This window comes from Capricornis sumatraensis, chromosome 2 (genome assembly GCF_032405125.1).
Source record: "Capricornis sumatraensis isolate serow.1 chromosome 2, serow.2, whole genome shotgun sequence".
NCBI lineage: Eukaryota > Metazoa > Chordata > Mammalia > Artiodactyla > Bovidae > Capricornis > Capricornis sumatraensis.
Window position 1 is genome coordinate 86421044 of NC_091070.1, and position 22553 is coordinate 86443596.

Genomic DNA, 22553 nt, shown 5'->3' on the forward strand with positions numbered 1-22553 from the left:
CATGGAGATGTTGCTCAGTTCATATAGAGATATTTTTGTCTTTGTTAAACATTAAATCTCTTCCCCATTTCAATGTTAAATACATTGAATATGTTCTCTAAATTTTTTCCCCCACAAAAGATAAGTTTTAATTTTTAACCAACTGTATTTAATATCTAGGTACAATATTAACTTGGGAGGTAACAAAAATCCAATAAAAATAATGGAGAAAAGACTCCTTAGTGATACAGGAGGTACTGATTATAACTGAGCAGTAACAGTTTCCTAGGATTTTGAGCAAGAGTTTCCTTCCTATTGAGAATTCTGAAACTATGAGATATTACTTACACAAATTTCAGCCATCTCATTACTTTGACCTTTCTAACTAGCAAATGCAAACTATAGATGATGTTTTTCAGTGCATTATTTGTTGTGAAGAAAACATTTTGTTTTCCATTTAACACAATATTATCAATTTGTTCAGTATACCAATTGTTCAAATGTATCAATTTTTCTGTTATATTGGTTTGTGCAGTCAATAACCAAGAATGTGAAACTACCCAGTTTGCTCTTTCTTGGGAACTTTCAGACACCAAAGCTCAGTTCTGAACCTCAATAGCACAAAGGTCTTCATGTCAAGGCTTGATTCAGGAGGCCCTTTAAAGTCATACCTGTCCATTTCTTCTTCGTGCATATACACCCCCCCCACCAAACAAGCACAGATCCCTGTAATGCTGAGAACCACACCTGACAAGAGAGCTGTTGTATCTCTAGTTTCTACTGCTTCAACAATAGGCAGCGCCAAAGGCAATGAAAAGATAATTAGAAACACTTGTGTTGAAACTGATGTCAGATGTTGAGATCTTGAGGTGACTGGTTCTTGAAGGCCGAAGCTTACAGAGAAAGTGATATTTGTTTAATTCTAACTTCCTTCCAGGAGCTCTGGATGCTGAGGCTAAGCGGCTACATGTGGCAGTGCTTTCAAGGCAGTAACCATTACAGGAGTTCAAATTAAATTTTTAAAAGATGGAGTTCCTTTTGAAACAAAATCTGTCATAGAACCCCAACCTATAAAGCAGATGAAAACTTGTGTTTTATTACTAAAGATTTATTAAGTGCAAAATTTTAATATTAAAGGTAAATTTAAAAAATGAGACTAGTTTGTTGTTGTCTTGGGTTTTTACTTTGTTCTGTTTTGCTTTTAGCAGAAAAGGAATTTATTGGAAGGCAGTTGGATAGCTAAAATAATAAATAGGAAGTCTGCAGAACCAAGCTTAGAAATGGGAAGGAATCAAGGGAGCCTGGCTGGCAGAGACACAGGTAAGACCAACAGGAATTAGTATGGTTGGGATGCCATGGCTGGCCCACTGCCAGTGCGCTCTTGACCCTGATGTTTTATGCTCAAATTTTTTTGAAGTTGGGGGCTATGGACAACAGTTGCAGTTATAGTAGCCTGAGGATAGTTTCTTTTTTTCTTCTTTTTTTAAAATAACAGTTTCTTACTCCTTTGTTTTGATTGTTTACTGTCAAGAAAATCCTGATCTCTTGGGAGAAGTAGATATAAGTAAGAGTGGTTTTTAAGTGATTCACCTTGAAATCTTGGGCATGTGCTTCAACTAAAGATGACAACTGGAGATGAATTTTGAGATCTATGCTGAAATGGCTTAACCTCAAATTAATGCATGGGGAGTTTGTAATATGTTAAAAAAAATTGGACATCTCCCTTTTGACAATATAAAAATCTATTAAAAAATAAAATTTGAATCAAACATTTGGGGAACCTCTGAATTCAGTCTGAGAAATCCTACGTTCTGTAGTATATAAGGTAAAAACCACCGATAAAGAGAACCAGAAATGTACATAGGTAGCACTGCGCCTCTTCCCTGGTGGCTCAGAGATTAAAGTGTCTGCCTTCAATGCAGGAAACCTGGGTTCGATCCCTGGGTCAGGAAGATCCCCTGGAGAAGGAAATGGCAACCCAACCAGTATTCTTGCCTGGAGAATCCCATGGACGGAGAAGCCTAGTAGGTTACAGTCCACAGGGTCGCAAAGAGTCGGACACGACTAAGCGACTTCACCTTACCTTACCTTACCTTAGCACCACGTTGTCTCATGGAGGCTTGTAAAACAGCTAGGGAACTGAAGGATTTCTGTTGGAAGATGCTCTCCTGGAAAAACCTCATCAGTGATAAAGGTTTCTCTGATCCAAGGCTCTTTGATTATCTCTTTTCTATTGTAAGATAGGAAGTTCGTCCAAAGATTTCTGATAGGTGGTGTACCACACCTAGGTTTTCAAGAGTGTTTCAATGAAATATTACCCCAGCCTAAAGATGCAGAGCTGAAGAACATGACATCTAGATATCTTTTCTAACTGTATATAGTACTCCTTCCATAATTGAAATAAGATAATCTCTCAAAAAACTACAATTCAGATCAGATGCTTGATTTTCTTTTCCGTTCTTAATTCTTCATAGCAATGAATTGTCAGTTCTAATTCTTTAGGTGCCCCCAAAGGGACTTAGAAGTTGTTATTCAAAAGCCTAAGTCAGTGTTTAAAAACATTGCTTAGTGTCCAGTAATTAAGTGCATTAAATGAACAAATATTTAGTTTTCCACAAAGTATGGAGAGATGACCTATCCCTTAAACAGAACCCCTTAAAAATATCTATAAATAGTGCTGCCTTGTACAGCTTTTAACATGTGCATGGGTGTATCATGCTGCTCCTAGAAAGAAGGGATTTTGTTTTGGTTTTGTTTTAAAGGCACTTATGACATTGCAAATGTTCAGAACATGTTAAAAAATAAGTTATACAAAGTTGATAGTTTGGAATATACTAAAATTAAGAATTTCTGTTCATTAAAATGCATTATTGAGAGAGTATATAAAAAGGTAATCAAAAGAGTGAGAGAAGTATTTGGATTACATATATCTGACAAAGCATTTGGTATCTAGAACAAATTATTGTAAAAAGACAATCTAATAGAAAGCTGGCCAAAATATTTCATGGACCCTTCCCAAAGAGGAACATCTAGATGTTCAGTTCAGTTCAGTTCAGTTGCTCAGTCGTGCCGACTCTCTGCTACCCCATGAATCGCAGCACGCCAGGCCTCCCTGTCCATCACCATCTCCCGGAGTTCACTCAGACTCATGTCCATCGAGTCTGTGATGCCATCCAGCCATCTCATCCTTGGTCGTCCCTTTCTCCTATTGCCCCCAATCCCTCCCAGCATCAGAGTCTTTTCCAGTGAGTCAACTCTTCACGTGAGGTGGCCAAAGTACTGGAGTTTCAGCTTCAGCATCATTCCCTCCAAAGAAATCCCAAGGTTGATCTCCTTCAGAATGGACTGGTTGGCTCTCCTTGCATTCCAAGGGACTCTCAAGAGTCTTCTCCAACACCACAGTTCAAAAGCATCAATTCTTTGGCGCTCAGCCTTCTTCACAGTCCAACTCTCACGTCCATACATGACCACAGGAAAAACCATAGCCTTGACTAGACGGACCTTAGTTGGCAAAGTAATGTCCCTGCTTTAATGTAAAAAAGTGCTTAGTTTCTCTAATCATATGAGAAATGGAACTATTAATAAAATATATATTACCTTATATATTACACACCCACTGGAGTGGGCTAAGGTAGAAAAGATAGAAAGTACTAAGGATATGCAGCAGTTAGAACTTTTATACATGGTTGGCAACCACTTTGGAAATTTTTTTGGCAGTTTATTGATTAAAGCTAAATAAATGCATACCTTGTGACCCAGCAATACCACTCCTACATAGTGTGCTCAGGCTGCCATAACAAAATACCACAGGCTAGATTTAGCCAACAATAAATTTATTTCTCACAGTTCTGGGGACTGGGAAGTCCAGGATCAGGTGCCAACCAGTTGGGTTCCCTGTGAGAGTTCTCCTCTTGGCTTATGTTTCCCTCTTGCTGTAAATCGTCCCATGGTAGGCAGAGCTAACTCTGTGTCTGCCTCTTTTCCAGTTAGGGTACCAGGCCTATTACAGGGTCACACCTTTATGACTTCACATAACCTTTATCCCCTCTTCACACATGAGGACTTATCTCCAAATACCATCACATTGGGTATTAGGACTTCAACGTTTTCAAAACTGTTTATGGGGGTCACAAACAGTCTATGGCAATTCCCAACAGAAGTAGTGCGCATATGTTCTTCAAAAGACATATACTAGAATATTCATAGCAGCACTATTTATATTTGTGATACTCAACCAGGAAAGTACTCAAATTCGTATCAGTAATGGAGCAGATAACAAATTATGGCACATTCACATGATAGACTACTACACAGCAACAAGAATGACCTACAGTCACACGCAGCGCAGAATCTCACAGACATAGGGAATAGTGAAAGAGGTCAGGTGTCAAAGTATTCACTGTTTTATTTCATTTCTATGAAGTATAAAAACTGGCCTAAACTCATCGGTTAGAAGACAGAGAAGTGATCACTACAGGTTGGCAGAGACAATTACTACAAGGAGTATGAGGTGACTTCTGGGGGACTGGAATTAAATTCTGTCTTTTGAAAAACATTCTTTGATTGTTATAGTTCTCTTTTTAAGACAATTTTTTAAGAGTGTTTTTAGTTAGACTCACTACAAAATTAAGAGGAAGGTACAGATCTTTCTCATAAATTCCCTGTGCCTCACATGTGTAGCCTTCCGCATTATTAGCATCCCCCACCAGAGTAAATGGGCCTCCCTGTTAGCTCAGTTGGTAAAGAATCTGCAGTGTAGGATACCTGGGTTTGATCCCTGGGTTGGGAAGATCCCCTAGAGAAGGAAATGGCAACCCACTCCAGTATTCTTGCCTGAAGAATCCCATGGACAGAGGAGCCTGGCAGGCTACAGTTCATGGGATTGCAAGAGTTGGGCATGACTTATTGACTAAACTACCACCACTAGCAGCAAAGTAATACATTTGTTATAGTTGATGAACCTATGGATTATTCTCTTTCTTGATCTGATTCTTGTTAAATGGGTATATTCAGTTTGTGAACTACTAAACACATATGATGTGTGCCCTTTTCTGCATGTATGTTATACTTCAATAAAAAGCTTGAAAACAATGAGTTCTGTAATATATAATATTACTTATTAACACATCCTATTAGTATTTATTAACAAATATGTACAGAAACCATATATAGTGAACATGAGCCAAGCGTGACCTCATACATATGTAGAATCTTTATCCTTGTATTGTTTTTACCACCATACTGTGAGATCCTGATCACTATATTTCTGTGTGTGTGCGCGTTCATAATGTGATTTAAAAGAAAGTAGGGTAGGCATGTAGATTTTAATTCACTGCTATTCTCAGAAGGAGAATTAAAAGCAAGATATTAATTGCATATGTTAACATGTTGGTAAAAGATAAAAGGATTATTTAAAAGGAATAGAAATATTTCCTATTAGAATTTCATTTACAGTTTCCAGTTTGAAGCTTTAGGACTTTTGGTTTAAGAAAAGGAGGACCATGGAATTGCTGCTGCCCCAGTTCATATTCCAGCATGCTGTGGAATTTAAAAACATACTCCGAAGAGCCACCATCCTGAGTGTCCTAGGAACCAAATTTGCCTCACAGTTCAGTGCCCTCTAAGCCAAGCTCAGCACCAGAGGAAGTGCATGAGTTATCTCTACAACAGGAAGGATGCTCATTCATTTTTCCCATTTCTATCAGTGGCAAGCGGTGCTTGCTGCTCTATTCCTATATGGTTGTGTCTTCCCTGGGAAGGACAATATACATTGGTTTTATGCAAAATCATTGTCTTGGAGGTACTGAGTTATGGCAGGAGTCATTAGGAAAGAAAAGAACTGCCATATTTTTTCTAGATTTTTTTGAGTCCTTCTGTGAAATTGATTGATGTTCTGAAAGCCTCCAAGGAGTTGGCTGGCAGCTGGGGCTGCTGTTACAAAGAGTGACAAGAAGAATTACTCTGGTCAGACATTTTATTGTGAACAAAGTGGGTACAGGGATCTCTTCCAAAAGTATCTATGTCTAAGCTATTTTCAAGTTCTCCCTGCCTCCCCCACCCCACTGGAATGTAAACTATAAGGCCAGAGGGTTTTGTGTGTTTTGTTAACGGTTGTGCCCACAGAACCTAGTAACTTGGCATATGGTAGGCACTCTTATCTGTTGAATAAGGGGGCGCGGTTTGAAAGTGGGTAAAGTGAATACAATTAGTATGTTTGAAGGATATTGGAGAAAGGAAATCATAGTATTCAGGGTCAGTGGTTTTAATTTTAAGTTTGGTATTTGGAGAAATTAAGCTGCAGACTAGGAAAGAAACTTATCTAAGATCATACATAAGAAACATGAATCAAAATTCTGGTTGCTCAGCTTTCAGTAAGCTTCTCATTAGGAAACGTTTCAATGCTCTTCTCCTGTCCTGTGGATGCCAGAATCCAGTAGCAAGGAGACATACTTGTGACTTTTTGAAACCAAGTATGATTTATGCTGGTAGATAACACAGTCTACTTTATGGGCATGTTTTCAATGTTACAGTCTTTATAATATGTAGTCAGTGTTTGGGGAAGCATTTGAAAACATGACCCAGTAAATTCACTTTGTCATAAAACCCATATTAGTCTCAGCTTTGTAAAGTGAGCTTCGTCCTACTAACAGATTTATTCACGAATAGCATAGAGCATTTTTGTAGCAGAAATCAGATTTTCATATCACATTCCTAAGATATTTTGGCTTTATTGCTGATCTTCAACCGACAGTGACTCTTAGCACTTTAGCTGTGAGTCTTTTTGCCCCTTCTCCAGACTCACTGTCAAGTAGTTAATGATCTATAAACAAATACTGAGATGCCCTGAGGGGTCTCTCCATTTAAAGGGGCCTTGAATCATTTTATTATAGAAATACCGTAGTCTACCACTGATTTATGATTTGTCAGTTTAGGTTTTGGAAGTGGCATTCCACTGGTATTTTCAGATGGGACAGGTTTTTAATTTACTGTTGCTGTTTAGTCACTAAGTCGTGTCTGACTCTTTTAACCCCATGGAATGTAGCCCTTCAGGCTCCTCTCTCTCTGTGATTTTCTAGGCAAGAATATTGGGGTGGGTTGCCACTTCCCTCTCCAGGGAATCTGCCCAACCCAGGGATTGATCCCAGGCTCCTGCATTGGCCAGAGGATTCTTTACCACTGAGCCACCTGGTAAGCCCTTTGATTTACTGTGTGCATGTACTCAGTTGCTCTGTCGTGTCCAACTCTGCAGCTCCATAGATTGTAGCCACCAGGCTCCCCTGTTCATGGAATTTTCCAGGCAAGAATACTGGAGTTCCACAGCATTAAATTTTATCAGTTTTTCCCTTCAGGAAAACTTAAAAAATGTGAATCTACGTTTTCAGTTTCCATTATATGAAATACCTTTTGAGTTGTGTATGCATACTTGTGCATATTTCATTTTTTTAAACTAAATGTGGCTGCAGAGGGCCATAATGTCAGTGTAATAATACTTAGCCAGTTACTGAGTATTTTTTTCATGCTAAGTAGTTTCCAACTGGGCTTCTCAGCGCAGTGGTAAGGAATCCACCTGTCAACGCAGGGGATACAAGACACTCAGGTCCAACTCCCTGGGTCAGGAAGATTCCTCTGGAGAAGAGAATGGCAACCCACTCCAGAAATTCTTGCCTGGAGAATTCCAAGGACAGAGGAGCCTGGCAGGCTACAGTCCATGGGGTTGCAAAGAGTCAGACATTACTGAGCAACTGAACATGCAGTCAAGTTTCTGCTTACGGTTTCATTGAAACAACATTCCAAATCAGAGTTTCATTTTCCTCATCTTCAAACTGAAGAAACCCAGTGTCCAAAGTTAGAAGTTACAATAAGCTGCTCCAGTCACAGGGCAGGCAGGGTAGTAGAGCTGGGACCCGAACCTGCTGCTGCTAACCTACATTGATAGAATTCAAAACCTCATGTTTGACTTCAATTAAAAAGAATCATCTGATGCTGGACTCAGATGTAAAAGTTACTAATACACTTTAGATGTTATACAATTTGTAAGTAAACAGGAAATAGCATTATAGACCCAAAACATGGCCTTTCTATACCCAGGAGTCTATCTGACTCAAAAGGAAATTTGAGGGCACACATTATGATCCTCAAGGAAAAAAAACTATTTTTCATAATGGAATCACTTGCAAAATTTGTTGTTAAACAGCTATTTCTATGCATATCACAGTACTTTTGAAATATTAAAATATCTTTAAAATTGAAAGGCATGCAATAAGGCATTTGCCTACCATAAGCAAAGATCCCAACTCTAAGCAACTTATCAAGCTCTAACACTTGGATTTTATTAGGGGAACCTGGGTAGAGAATATGTAGGAATTCTTTGGAATGCTTTTACAACTTTTCTGTAAATCTAAAATTTTATTCACATTAAAAAGTTTGGTTTTTACAAACTTAGTTTTTAATGGAGAGAGCATCTGGCCATATGCTCATATGGACAGGTATGAATAATGCTGCTACTGTGAGTCATAGGCACATTTAGTCCAAGCTAGCACTTCAGTGAACCACAACTGTAGTTCAGCTCTTTCTTTTTATTCCTTCTTGCTGTTTCTAATAAAGCAAGATGTTAAAACTAACTACATGCTCTATTAATTATATGAAGGTGAACTTGAGTCATATTTGTTACTGAAGATGATTAATAATTACCAGTTCTGCACATGTTTCTGGTGCATTTCAGTAAATAAACGGGGTACATTGTTGGGTAGTAATTGATTAATTAGCACATTCATCCTACACAGCTCAGTGGTCTAAGGATGCTGAGTTTGAGATATTGCTCATAATTATTAAAAGAAACAGATCTGTTCCATTTCTCAGTTTATTCTTCTGTATGCTGAGATTTTTTTTCTAAATCGAATGTTTAATGGTTCAAAACCTTATAGGTTTTATTCAGATAAATCAACTCATGAAAAATTGCTAGTCATAATCTCAGAATCTTGTTTTTGTGTGAACTAGGGTGAAAACTTTTACAAGGCTAATTTTAACATTAGATCTTGCTGTTAAACTGGATCAAATACTGTAAATATAGGGCACTTTCCCACTATGCAGGAAATGCTCATTGAGCACCTATGCGCAACAGGGGCACCAGAATCTCATTTGCTTCCCAACCACGTCAGATAAGCTCAAGATTGCAAGTGTCATCGGGTTGGCACTTCGCAGCACTGAGCAAATATACAGAGTAATCTTCAGAGAAGTGTAACAGCATGTGTTGGTCACCGTCGTAGCAATGGAGCAATTTGGGCTTTTTTTTTCTAATTTGTTGACCCAGCATGTAGTTGAGAGAGCTTTGGACAGGGAGTCAGGAGACCTGGGTTCTACTTTACCTCTATTCTTTCTTAAAGAAGCTTTGTGACTCTGGGCACATCGTTACTCCCTTCTCTAAGCATGGATCACTCATCTGTAAAATGAAGCCTTCAACCAGGGGTGATGACGTAAAGTGAGGAGCCCAGGCTGCAGAGATAGATAGACCTAGGTTTGAATCTGGACTCCCTATTACTGTTCTTTTTTAATGATTTTAGGGAAATGATGTAACCTTTTTTTTTCCCCCTAAGTTGTAGCAATTTTATTTTATTTATTTACTTTATTTTACTTTACAATACTGTATTGGTTTTGCCATACATCAACATGAATCCGCCGTGGGTGTACATGAGTTCCCAATCCTGAACCCCCCTCCCTTCTCCCTCCCCAAACCATCTCTCTGGGTCATCCCAGTGCACCAGCCCTAAGCATCTTGTATCCTGCATAATGTAACCTTTCTGAGTTTCTTCTCTGTTTGCTTGAGTTTATTGTAAGGACCAAATGGTGTATAAAAATAGATTGTGAACTATAAAGTACCCTGTGAATATAAGGCATTGTTAATATTACTTATAACTGTCTTAACTGGTTGAGAGTAACATGATGTGTGTTGGAAGGATGCGCTGAAATGCCCATGTGCTTGATAGTCTAACAATAGAGAATTAGTAACATCCTTAAGCCATTATTAGAATAGCATTGGGTAAGAATTTTTGGTGACTCAGATGGTAAAGAATCTGCTTGCAATGTGGGAGACCTAGGTTCAGTCCCTGGGTTGGGAAGATCCCCTGGAGAAGGAAATGGCAACCCACTCCAGTATTCTTGCTTGGAGAATTTCATGGGCAGGGGTGCCTATTAGGCTATAGTCTGTGCACTCACAGTCAGACATGACTGAGCAACTAACACACACTAAGAATTTCTGATGTGTCATCGTAATTTATTGCAAAGTGAAAAACACAGTCTTCAATATAGTATGTCTGATATAACCTATTTTAAAAATTATATACAAAGATAAAAAACTATATAATAGGAACTCGATGCTGTGCAGTGCTTAGTTGTGTTGCGACTCTTTGTGACCACATGGACTATAGCCTGCCAGGCTCCTCTGTCCATGGAGATTCTCCAGGCAAGAATACTGGAGTGGGTTGCCATGCCCTCCTCCAGGGGATCTTCCCAACTCAGGGATTGAACCCAGGTCTCCCACATTACAGGCAGATTCTTTACCATCTGAGCCACCAGGGAAGCCCAAGAATACTGGAGTGGTAGCCTATCCCTTCTCCAGGGGATCTTCCTGACCCACAAATCAAACCAAGGTTTCCTACATTGCAGGTAAATTCTTTACCAGCTGAGCTACCAGGGAAGCCCTAGGAACTCAGTATGTATGTGATAAAAGATTAAGTTATGTGTGTATATATCAATGGGCCTCCCTGGTGGCTCATACAGTAAAAGAATCTGCCTGTAATGCTGGAGATCTGAGTTCAATCCCTGGGTTGGGGATATCCCCTGGAGAAGGGTTTGGCTACCCATTCCAGCATTCTTGCTTGGAAAATTCCACGGACAGAGGAGCCTGGTGGGCAGCAGGACGTGAGGTTGCAAAGAGTTGGACACAAACAAGCGACTAACAGTCTCACTTTTCATGTATATATCAATATATATAAATTGAGCAACTCTTTCTACTGATAGGTACTGTTCTAGGAGCTGAGCTGTATGTTTATACTTACAGTCTTTTGGGTGAGACATAATTTAAAAATAGGCAAATCTTTTATTAAATATCTTATATTGTACTTCGAAAATAATAAAGGAGAGTAAGGTGATAGAGAGTAAGGGAGTGCTAATTAGGAAGGGTGGTCAGGGAGGTCTCCTCTGCTCTAGTGACAGATGAACAGAGACTGAATGCAGTGGGTGAGCCCCCAGAAATTTCTGGGAGAGGAGAGTGTCAGGCGGAAGAAATGGGAAAACCAGCAGCCCAGGCAGGAGTACCAGCACATGCACACCAAATCTTTAACAGCTGCTCATCTCCAGGTGGTGAAATAATCGTTGATTTTTAAATTTCTTCCCTGTTCTTTTTTGTTTTTTGAAAAGGTGTTCTGTGTTTGGTTCTTTTTTTTACTTGTTTTTTGAAGCTATGTGATCCTATTTGATTGTCGTATCCTGAGTATATGTTTCTGTAATTAGAAACATAGGTAAATTGAAAAAATATAGGTATATTGAAAGACAAAGAAATCTTATGAAAAATGCTCATAGGTAGTTTTAAAAGCTTGCATCATCTATACGTTTTGGTTTCCATGGTTTTCGTGCCAGGAATCCATGAGTTGGTAGTAGAATGAATGAATGAATGAGAATGAAGGAAGCAAATGGATCTTCGTCCTGGCAATGAAATTTAAGGAAATGTTTTAGCCATAACAATTAGAATGGGCTTTATAGAGGGATATAGAATCATCCTACTTTCAGCTCCCTATGCAGGCCTTGCTACCAGGATGTCAGAAAATTTCTGAGAAAGGCAGTGAATGCCTGCTTATGGATGTGGCCCAGGAAATGGTGCATTTTAGGAAATCTTTTAAAATATGGTATCAAAGCTCCCCATTTATGCAACCCTAGGGAGGACATCTGTTTTGTAGCAAAATGGTACAAAATACATCTTCCACCTCCTTTCAAGTCAAGATACAAATTAAAGAAAAGTTCAGAGATAGAACTCTAGTTATTTGTCTCGCTGTTGCAAAAGTGAAAGTGTTAGTCGCTCAGTCGTGTCTGACTCTTTGCAGCTCCATGTACTGTAGCATGCTAGGCTCCTCTGTTCATAGGATTTGCCAGGCCAGAATATTGGAGGGGGCTGCCATTCCTTTCTCTAGGGGGTCTTCCTGATTCAGGAATTGATCCCAGGTCTCCTGCATTGCAGGCAGATTCTTTACCATCTGAGCCACCAGTGATGCAAAGTAGATATGTAAAGAAGATAAGCTCTGGTTTATACAGGGACACTTAAAGCTTTTATTCACATTTCTATCCCACCTATTTGCACCAAGATCTTACATCAGTTAAGATAAAAATGTTTTCAGAATAAAGTGTTTTCATTAATTTAGGTAATTTGCAATATCTAAGAGCTTAGTGCAAGAAAGTGTTGTTGTTCAGTCAATCAGTCGTGTCCGACTCTTTGAGACCCTATGGACTGCAGCACGCCAGGTTTCCCTGTCCTTCACCAGCTCCCGGAGCTTGCTCAAACTCATGTCCATTGAATCAGTGATGCCATCCAACCTTCTTGTCCTCTGTTGTCCCCTTCTCCTCCTTTCTTCAGTCTTTCCCAGCATCAGGGTCTTTTCCAGTGAGTTGGCTCTTCACATCAAATGGCCAAAGTATCGGAGCTTCAGCTTCAGTATCAGTCCTTCCAATGAATATTCAGGGTTGATTTCCTTTAGGATTGACTGGTTTCATCTCCTTGCAGTCCCAGGGATTCTCAAGATCCTTCTCCAACACCACAGTTTGAAAAGCATCGGTTCTTCGGCACTCACCTTTCTTTATGGTCCAACTCTCACTCATCTCTCTCTCATTCATATATGACTACTGGAAAAACCATAGCTTTAACTCTGTAGGCAAAGTAATGTCTCTGCTTCTTAATACACTATCTAGCTTCATCATGGCTTTTCTTCCAAGGAACAGGCATCTTTTAATTTCATGCCTGCAGTCACCATCCACATCCCAAGAAAATAAAGTCTGTCACTGTTTCCATTGTTTCCCCATCTATTTGCCATGAAGTGATAGGATCGGATTCCATGATCTTCATTTTTTGAATGTTGAGTTTTAAGCCAGCTTTTCACTCTCCTCTTTTACCTTCATCAAGAGGCTCTTTAGTTCCTCTTCACTTTCTGCTGTAAGGGTAGTATCATCTGCATATCTGAGGTTATTGATACTTCTCCCGGCAATTCCAGCTTGAGCTTCATCCAGCCCAGCATTTCGCATGATGTACTCTGCATATAAGGTAATAGGCGGGGTGACAATATACAGCCTTGACGTACTCCTTCCCCAATTTGGAACCAGTCTGTTGTTCTATGTCCTGTTCTAACTGTTGCTTTTTGACCTGAATACAGATTTCTAAGAGGTAGGTAAGGTGGCCTGGTATTTACATCTCTTGAAGAATTTTCCAGTTTGTTGTGATCCACACAGTCAAAGGCTTTAGTACAGTCAATGAAGCAGATGTTTTTCGGGAATTCTCTAGCTTTTTCTATGATCCAATGGATGTTGGCAATTTGATCTCTGGTTCCTCTGCCTTTTCTAAATCCAGCTTGTAAAAAAAAATAAAAAATAAAATAAATCCAGCTTGTAATCTAGAAGTTCTTGGTTCACGTACTATTGATGTCTAGCTTGAAGGATTTTGAGCTTTACTTTGCTAGCATGTGAAAAGAGTGCAATTGTGCCATAGTTTGAACATTCCTTGGCATTGCCCTTCTTTGGGATTGCAATGAAAACTCACCTTTTCCATTCCTGTAGCTTCTGCTAAGTTTTCCAAATTTGCTGGCATATTGAGTGCAGCACTTTAATAGCATCATCTTTTAGGAGTTGAAATACCTCAGCTGGAATCCCATCACCTCCACTAGTTTTGTTTGTAGTGATGCTTCCTAAGGCCCACTTAACTTCACACTCCAAGATGTCTGGCTCTAGGTAAGTGATCACACCATCACAGTTATTTGGGTTAATGACAGTTAATCACAGTTTTTTTTGGGTTAAGATCTCTTTTTTTATAGTTCTTCTGTGTATTCTTGCCACCTCTTTTTAATATCTTCTGCTTCTATTAGGTCCATACCGTTTCTGTCCTTTATTGAGCCCATCTTTCCATGAAATGTTCCCTTGGTATCTCTAACTTTCTTGAAGAGATCTCTTTCCCATTTATCGTTTTTCTCTATTTCTTTGCATTGATCACTAAGGAAAGCTTTCTTATATCTCCTTGCTATTCTTTGGAACTCTGCATTCAGATAGGTTTATCTTTCCCTTTTTCCTTTGCCTTTCACTTCTCTTATTTTCTTAGCTATTTAATGTAAGGCTTCCTCAGACAGCCATTTTGCCTTTTTGCATTTTTTTCCTTGGGGATGGTTTTTCCTCCCAAATGAAAGACATTATCCCGGTCTCAAGCACATATTTGGCTTGCTACAATTTTTAGTCAAAAAATTCCTTCCAAGAGAAAATCATTAGCATTCCAATGAACCATTTTAAATTATAAAATATGTTATAATCATTTAATGTCATATCATATCACTTGGACTTCTCTGGTGGTGCGGTGGTTAAGAGTTCACCTGCCAGTGCAGGAGGCACAGGTCTGACCCTTGGCCCGGGAAGACTGTACATGCTGCTAAGCAACTAAGCAACTGTGCCACTACTTCTGAGCCTGTGCGCTGAAGCTTGTGCTCCACGACAAGAGAAGGCAGTGCAATGAGAAGCCTGAACACTGTAAGGAAGACCCAGTGCCTAAAATAAATAAATAAAAATTAAAAAAATAAAATCACATCTCTTTAGAATAGTTGATGAGTGCACTTAAGAGGCTGTACTAAGTTGCAAAATATTTTTCATCAATTATTTCCAGTAGATGGAAGAGAAAACTGGAAGAAAAAATCACCTCCTGTGTGATACATAAAATGTAGTCCTCTTGATAGTTTAACGATGGTGGCATAGAATCATAGAACATTGGAAGTAGGAGGAAGCTTAGATATCAATTCTACTTTCTTATTTTACATGCCAGAAACCAAGAACTAGACAGGAGACATTACTTGTCGATTAAAGAAAGAATTGAAACTAATATCCATTAACACATTTAAATCTACAGCAGATGTTATATATATACATATTCCATGTTCTGTGCTGTGCTAAGTCGCTTCAATTGTGTCCGACTCTTTGTGACCCCATGGACCATGCCTTTCAGGCTTCTCTGTCCATGGGATTCTCTAGGCAAGAATACTGGAGTTGGTTGCTGTGGCCTCCTCCAGGGGATCTTCCTGACCCAGGGATCGAACCAGAGTCTCTTATGTTTCCTGCTTTGGCAGGCAGGATCTTTACCACTGGCATCACCTGGGAAGTCCGTATATATTCCATACCCATTTAGAAACTACAAATGCCTCCTAATCACTGTCTGTTCCTCCAAACATTTGCAGGTGCAGGTGCCAGAAGAATTCGTCCTTTTATGCATCTCTGTTTACATGAGTAGGTATCACAGGAAAGTCATGGTTTGAATTTTTGAATACTCAGACTAAGGGTATTAAGCTTAGAATACCCTACCATAGTGCTAGCTGCTGCTGCTGCTAAGTTGCTTCCGTCGTGTCCGACTCTGTGCGACCCCATAGACGGCAGCCCATCAGGCTCCACCGTCCCTGGGATTCTCCAGGCAAGAACACTGGAGTGGCTTGCCATTTCCTTCTCCACTGCATGAAAGTGAAAAGTGAAAGTGAAGTCGCTCAGTCGTGTCTGACTCTTTGCGACCCCATGTACCGCAGCCTACCAGGCTCCTCCTTCCATGGGATTTTCCAGGCAAGAGTACTGGAGTGGGGTGCCATTGCCTTCTCCAACCATGGTTTTAGGGAACAGGCTATTACTATCTGGTGACAGCTTTGTGAACTTGGAGCTGTGAGCTGGTTATGGTATTCCCAGGCGATATACCTAAGTTCATTACACTTTGGATAGTAGAACTTATGGTGAAGAAACTCATATTTTGCTTTCCCAACCTCCCCCAAATTAGATTGTTTCACTTGTTCCATTAATTAAAAACAGATTCATTATAAGACAGAAAATACAGAAAGAAAACTCCCCACCATTAAGTAAGCACTGTTAACATTTGGGGGGTTATCCTTACAGTATTGTGTGTGTGTGTTTATCATATATGCACACATTTTTTAAAAGTCATAATTTGGAGTCAGTTTTCAGGCTGTTTTAAAATATGCATTTTTACTTTGTAATAAATATTTCATTTTCTTCTAATGTAGTGTATTCTCCTAGTACATGGTTTTTTAAAAACAGCTTTCTGAGGTATAACACATTAAAACACTGCATGTACTAAAGGAGTACAACTTGATAAGTTTTGACACCTAGGAAATCATTTTCACAATCAATATAGTGAAGCCCCAGAATTTTCCTTCTGCCTCTTAGTAATCCTCCCTTTCCCTACTACCCACTTACCACCCCTGAGCACTGTTATTGATTTGCTTTTTGACACTGTAGCTTGTATTTTCTAGAATACTTTGTAAATGGATATGTACTTTTTAAATTAAATTTTTTCATTTAGCAAAATTATATTGAGATTCATCCATGTCTTTTAAGCTTTTCCACAGTGTCTTTTAAGTTTTTCCTTCTCATTGCTAAGTAGTATTTCACTGTAGGATATCCCACAATTTGTTTGTCTATCCACTTGTTGATAGATGTTGGATTGTTCCCAGTTTGGGGCTATTACAAATAAAGCTGCTATGAACATTCATGTATAAGTCTGTATATGCTTCCTTTTCTCTTGGGTAAATAACTTGGAGTGGAATGGCTGGATCATACATTAAGTGTAGGAACATGATTTTTTTTTTTTAATGACTGAACAGAGGTCCTTTATTTAACCATAGTTTTTAAGAATATTGTTGAATATTTAGAATTTTATGATTTTTCACTGCTGTTTCAAATGATATATAACTTTTTGACTTAGGAATATGGATATAGATATTCAACTTGAGAAAAAAAAAACCACCCAAGATAATGAGTAGAAAGGCATTGTGAAGAAAACCTGGAGATAAAGAATATGTTGTTAGAAAATTCTGAGTTTTTTAATGACTGCAGAAGTATTTTGTGTCCTCTGCTGGGAAGTAAGGGCTTTCCAGGTGGCGGCAGGGGTAAAGAATCTGCCTGCCAATGCAGGAGACAGAAGATACTTGGGTTCAGTCCCTGGGTTGGGAAGATCCCCTGCAAGAGGGCATAGCAACCCACTTCAGTATTCTTGCCTGGAGAATCCCATGGACAGAGGAGCCTGATGGGCTACAGTCCATAGGGTCCCAAAGAGTTGGACACGACTGAGGCAACTTAGCACACAGGCACACTGGGAAGCAAAGTGGCGTGAATTTTTAAATGAATCAAAATTTGAATTTAAATTTGAAGTTTATTTTGCTGTTTTGTTGTCAAGTTTATGGAACCATGATTTTATCATAACACTCCTTATGAGGCAACTGCAATAAACTTAGGTGTGGCCTTTTGTTTCTGGGAGCTATAATTAGCCATCTGGTATACTTTTTAACATTTTGTTAAATAAAAAAAATCTTAAAATGTAGCATTTTACTCACTTCTTTTTCTCTCCATATATGTATACAGTCACATATATATGATATGTATGATGATAAATGTGGAAAATGTGGAAGTGATACAAATATTTACAGAATGGAAAAGGAATGCTTAGAAGGGGAACCACCATCATAAAACCCCCAAACCAAAACATGCTTATAGATGCCAAAGCTCTATTTTTCCATGTTATGTTTTAGGGTTTTCGTGTAACAAAACAAAATTTGTTTTTACCAACAGATTTTTAAGCAGCAGTGACATGCTTATTATTTACTGTTTTGGTATCTTTCCCTCATTTACATAAATACCCCAGAAACCAGCAGTTTAAAACTAATAAATGCAAGGGTCCTCCATCAAGTGCAATAAAGTTTCATAACCATGAGTTAGGCTGTTAGAGTAAACAGTAATAAACCTATATATGTGGTTATGCAAGGGCTTTCTTGGGAAGTGTATAATCACATTTCAAAGTTAGAACTTCAATTTGAAGTTGCAATGTAATAATGATACTTAAACATTTATGCAGAATGCTTCATCTTTACAACACTTTCCCAACATTGGTCAATTAATCTCTACTGCTTCCCTAAGGAGCAGGTCATTTTTCTAGTTAGAAAGTTGAGAAAAGTATGGCCGGTTCTGAGAAAGGCAGGGCTGGGGAGATAGGTTTCTAGTCCTTATTATTCTGTGACTCTTTGGGATGTAACTCTTAATAGAATGCATCAGTATTCTGTTCCACAGAATTAGCAAAAAACAAAGACAGAAATAGTAGCTCAATCTGCCTCAGGCTTTTAGACACAGCCCTACCCTTGTGAGGCACACTTAAAGAATGGGATACAGAAAAGATACAGAAGAGTCACTGAACATTCATTTCATCTGCATTTACCACTGATTGGACCAAACTTCTTTCAGTGAGAAAAGTGAAGTCAAATGCTTCCTCTCTCCCACTAACCTCTACCCTCACATTATCTTGGCAACTTAATTTCTAGTTTTCCAAATAAGATTTACTATGATTAACACATTTAAAGAGTTGAACAAATGTGTTATGCACATTAAAGCCAGAGGAACAGTAAAACAAAACTAATGAACATTTACATTTTTGGAAGTATAATTAATGTATGCTTGAGAAATTCTTAAAGATAAACATTTAAATGTTAAAATACTTACTACCTTCCCCACAGGGACAGTCTTGGGAGTTAATGAGATAACAAATGCAAAGTGCTTTGAGCTCTTTAGAAGAAAGGTGGCATAAAAATGATTATTAATTGTTAAAAGCTAGAAGATGATAACTAACATATTACTTAGGATAAAATACATCTTTTTATACTTGAAAAATAGGATGCTTGCGATTCTTGGAATGATACAGCTGAAGTAACGCTTCCCAAACTCCTCCCAGGTTACTCTACATCCTCTTGGAAGTCTTTTCCCATTTCTTAACACCCATCTTTCCAATGAAACTATGGGGCATGATTTCCCATATTCCAGATTCTCCCACACATACCTATCATCAGTCCTCCACCTTACAGATTCATCCCCATAGAATTCTACTGATACTACTTTCTCTTCTGATTTATTTGATCATGTAGTTGTGATGCTTCACAATGCTGTCAGTTGCCCAAGTTTATGTTATGAGCAAGAAACACGTGTAAGTTAAATTATCTTTATATGCTTTAACCAGCACATTAGAATTTGTTATAAAAGAGTAAGTCCCTTACACAATCTGGGACAAGTGAAACTGAACTTTCTACTTTAGTTCAGTTCAGTTCAGTTGCTCAGTTGTGTCCGACTTTTTGCAACCCCATGGACTGCAGCACACCAGGCTTCCCTGTCCTTCACCGACTCCCAGAGCTTGCTCAAACTCATGTCCATCGAGTCGGTGATGCCATCCAACCATCTCATCCTCTGTCATCCCCTTCTCCTCCAATCTTCTCCTTCAATCTTTCCCACCATCAGGGTCTTTTCCGATGAGTCAGTTCTTCACATCAGGTGGCCAAAGTATTGAAGCTTCAGCATCAGTCCTTCCAATGAATATTCAAGACTGATTTCTACTTTATAAAACATGCTATTAATAGAATTTGTGTTGTATGTGTGCTAAGTCTCTTCAGTCTTGTCTGACTTTTTGTGACCCTATGAACTGTAACCCTCCAGGCTCATCTGTCCACGGGATTCTCCAGGCAAGAATACTGGAGTGGATTGCCATGCTCTTCTCTAGGGTATCTTCCCAACTGGCATCTCTTGTGTCTCCTGCATTGGCAGACAGTTCTTTACCACTAGCTCCAAATGGGAAGCCCAGAATTTGTGTAAATGAGTTTAAATCTGAAATTTCATTCAGCCCGAGACACGGGGTGAGATACCTTCACTAAATCTCTGTTTTCTCATGTGTAAAATGAGGACAATAGTAGTATTTCTGAAAGATGTAATTAAAAAATTTATATGAAGCTTCTAATACAGTACATATCTAGCCAACAATGTGTTCAATAGAAGGTAAATGTAAGTAGATAGTGAAAAGCAGTTAAGCAGAAAGCACAATTTGCCACTGAACATCATTTATTTAGTTTCTTTAAAACCAGTATAAAATAGGTAAAATATAAAAGCAGATAATTATCATCATCCAGTAATGTGGTCATAAATGTTTAGTTGAGTTTGCTTCTCAAACCATCACAAACATTCAATATTAAAGAATGGGTCATTTCTCTCACAAAGATAGCTCTATGGTTAAATGTATGCTTTTCCCCAAAACTTCTTGAAAATGGCAATCATTTTCAAAAAATCCTCTTATTGACAAAGATTTCAGTTTCCCATTTAGAATAGTAAAAACTCAGTAAGTTATGCTGATTAATTTATGTTTAGGACATATTGTACACATATACATGATATTTTTTCAAACTTAGTTTACCAGTAGCACAGTATCTTTGCTATTCATATATGCTAAAAGATAATGGACTATGCTTCTTTTCAAATGTTCTGTAATTAAAACATTTCACTAATTTAATCTGGTCCTCTGGCTTCTTTCAGGTAATTACTTGAAGTGATTGTTTTATTATACCAATTTTTCTCCTTTGATTTTGAAGCCGTAGCTTTTTAGGTAGAGAACCTGACTCTCAATCACTTCCCAGTGAGACCTTAATCTGAATATAAGGCCTGAATTTGGAAACAGGCATTCTGTGGTGTCTGTTAATGATAGAGGCAAGAAGGAAAGTGCATTGTTTGAGAAACTGATTATGTGGGTAAAAAAAAAAAAAAAAAGGTACGGGAGAGTGAACTCATTTTACTCTTGCCAGCAGCTTGAGGCTCAAGAGTGCTAATCAAAATTCACATATAAAAACTTCCCTGATAGAGTTTAACAGTTTTGTACTATTAAGAAGGGGATCTCACTATGTGAAAGATCCACTGCTGTGCTGAACAAAACAGAGACAGTTTTCTTTTAAAGTCCAGAGCAGATGAGAGCCATAAGGAGACAGAGGGTTTCATTTACTCTCAGGACACGACTGTGCCAGTGAACTAATGAGTCTCTTGGACCTTATGTTGCTCTGGCTTCAATCGAGGCGAGGCTCTAATGGGCATGTAGTACTTCCTATCCGTCAAGTGTCTGGACAATGGGCCCCTCATATGGATTTGAGCGATCTGGCAAGAAAAAGAGGTCATCGTTGTACCTAGCACAAGCAGGAAACCTGGCTAATTAGTCTACTTCCAACTATAGCAAAACAAAAGCTGACACACACACACACAAATGTTAATTGTTTTGCAGAAATTCAGCCTATAACTGAGGCAGAGTTAACACATTATTGAAATTCCATAGGTAACAAATACCCCTCTTCCTCAACACACTCAAATAGTTTTAAAGATACAAAGGTCATTCTTTAAAACAACTCTGTGATTTTGTGACTTGCATATTTCACCCTTCAGTTAAGCTGGATGATGTAGAAATACTTTCAACAGTTACAAAGCAAACACCAAGAGTGTCAACACTGCATAATTTTAACACTTTGCCCTTTAAAAGGTACTGTTGAATTAAGCTTGTAAAACTCCTACTGCTGTATTAATGGAGAGCTAGAGAATACAAATGTTTATTCAAGATAGAGGGCTGAGTTACACTGTTAAACTAAGAGCAGATACTGCCACCTAGATACATTCTGATTATTTAACTAGATGTTGGCTTATTTTACTTTTTGAAAAAAGGCAACAACAGACAGTAGTGGCTTGGCACAATAAAAAGACAATGAGTGACGAAAGATCACTTTACAAATCCATAGAAAAGTAATTTTCTTGGGGAAAAAGAGACATTTCCATTTTGCCAAATAGTGAGGATTAAACCTTTATTCAATTTTTTACATGCAGAAGACAAATTATTATTAGGAATAGGAAGAGAAAACTATAGAATTTGTTTTTTTTTTTAAAGCTTCATAATCCTGAAGTTTATAAAGAGATAGATGCAGAAGTGATATTAGTAAGACTTGTAACTTTCTTGATAGCTTATTTCTTCCTGTGTTTGGGAAGAGGAAGAGATTGATTGAAATGATAACACAAATAGGTTTTGGTTTAATAAGTAAAATAAGATTACTTAATAAACAATTTTTAAAGAAAGCATTACATTATAATCTATTCTGTTACCCTTCCTAGCAAACAAAGCAAACTAAATTTCCCTTCCTTTTATTCCTAACAGAAAAATGAATGTTGCCCATTTTTTGGCTTCAGATTGAAATCCAAAATCAGTAAAGTGTTCCAGGATCATTCATTTATCAGGTTTAGAGAGGATTTTTAATGTTTGGACTGTAGGTTTTCTTCAAATCTCAACTTGTTTTCCTCTGTTACTCCTAGAATGGCTTCAAGGTCATCAATGGCAGTCTGTAAATGAACAATGAAAATAATATTTGTTACTTAAAGACCTCTTACAAGTCTTCCATCCAGTCCCTCAAGCATTTGCTCCTTTTTAAAGTTAAGTATGGTTTAGATCAGTTCTGCTCAAA

At 38.3% G+C, this 22553-nt stretch overlaps 1 protein-coding gene and 1 pseudogene across 3 annotated transcripts in view; both read right to left on the minus strand.

The window, feature by feature from the left end:
* Positions 1 to 644: 644 nt before the first annotated feature.
* Positions 645 to 2162, minus strand: LOC138097214 (small integral membrane protein 30-like; annotated as a pseudogene).
* A 20182-nt stretch (positions 2163 to 22344) lies between these two features.
* Positions 22345 to 22553, minus strand: part of LOC138073110 (IQ domain-containing protein H-like) — a 131559-nt gene continuing 131350 nt past the window's right edge. For all 3 annotated transcript variants that reach the window (XM_068964604.1, XM_068964603.1, XM_068964602.1), the window contains one exon: positions 22345 to 22431. In XM_068964604.1, the coding sequence (XP_068820705.1) occupies positions 22345 to 22431 (87 nt within the window). The remainder of the gene's footprint in view (positions 22432 to 22553) is intronic.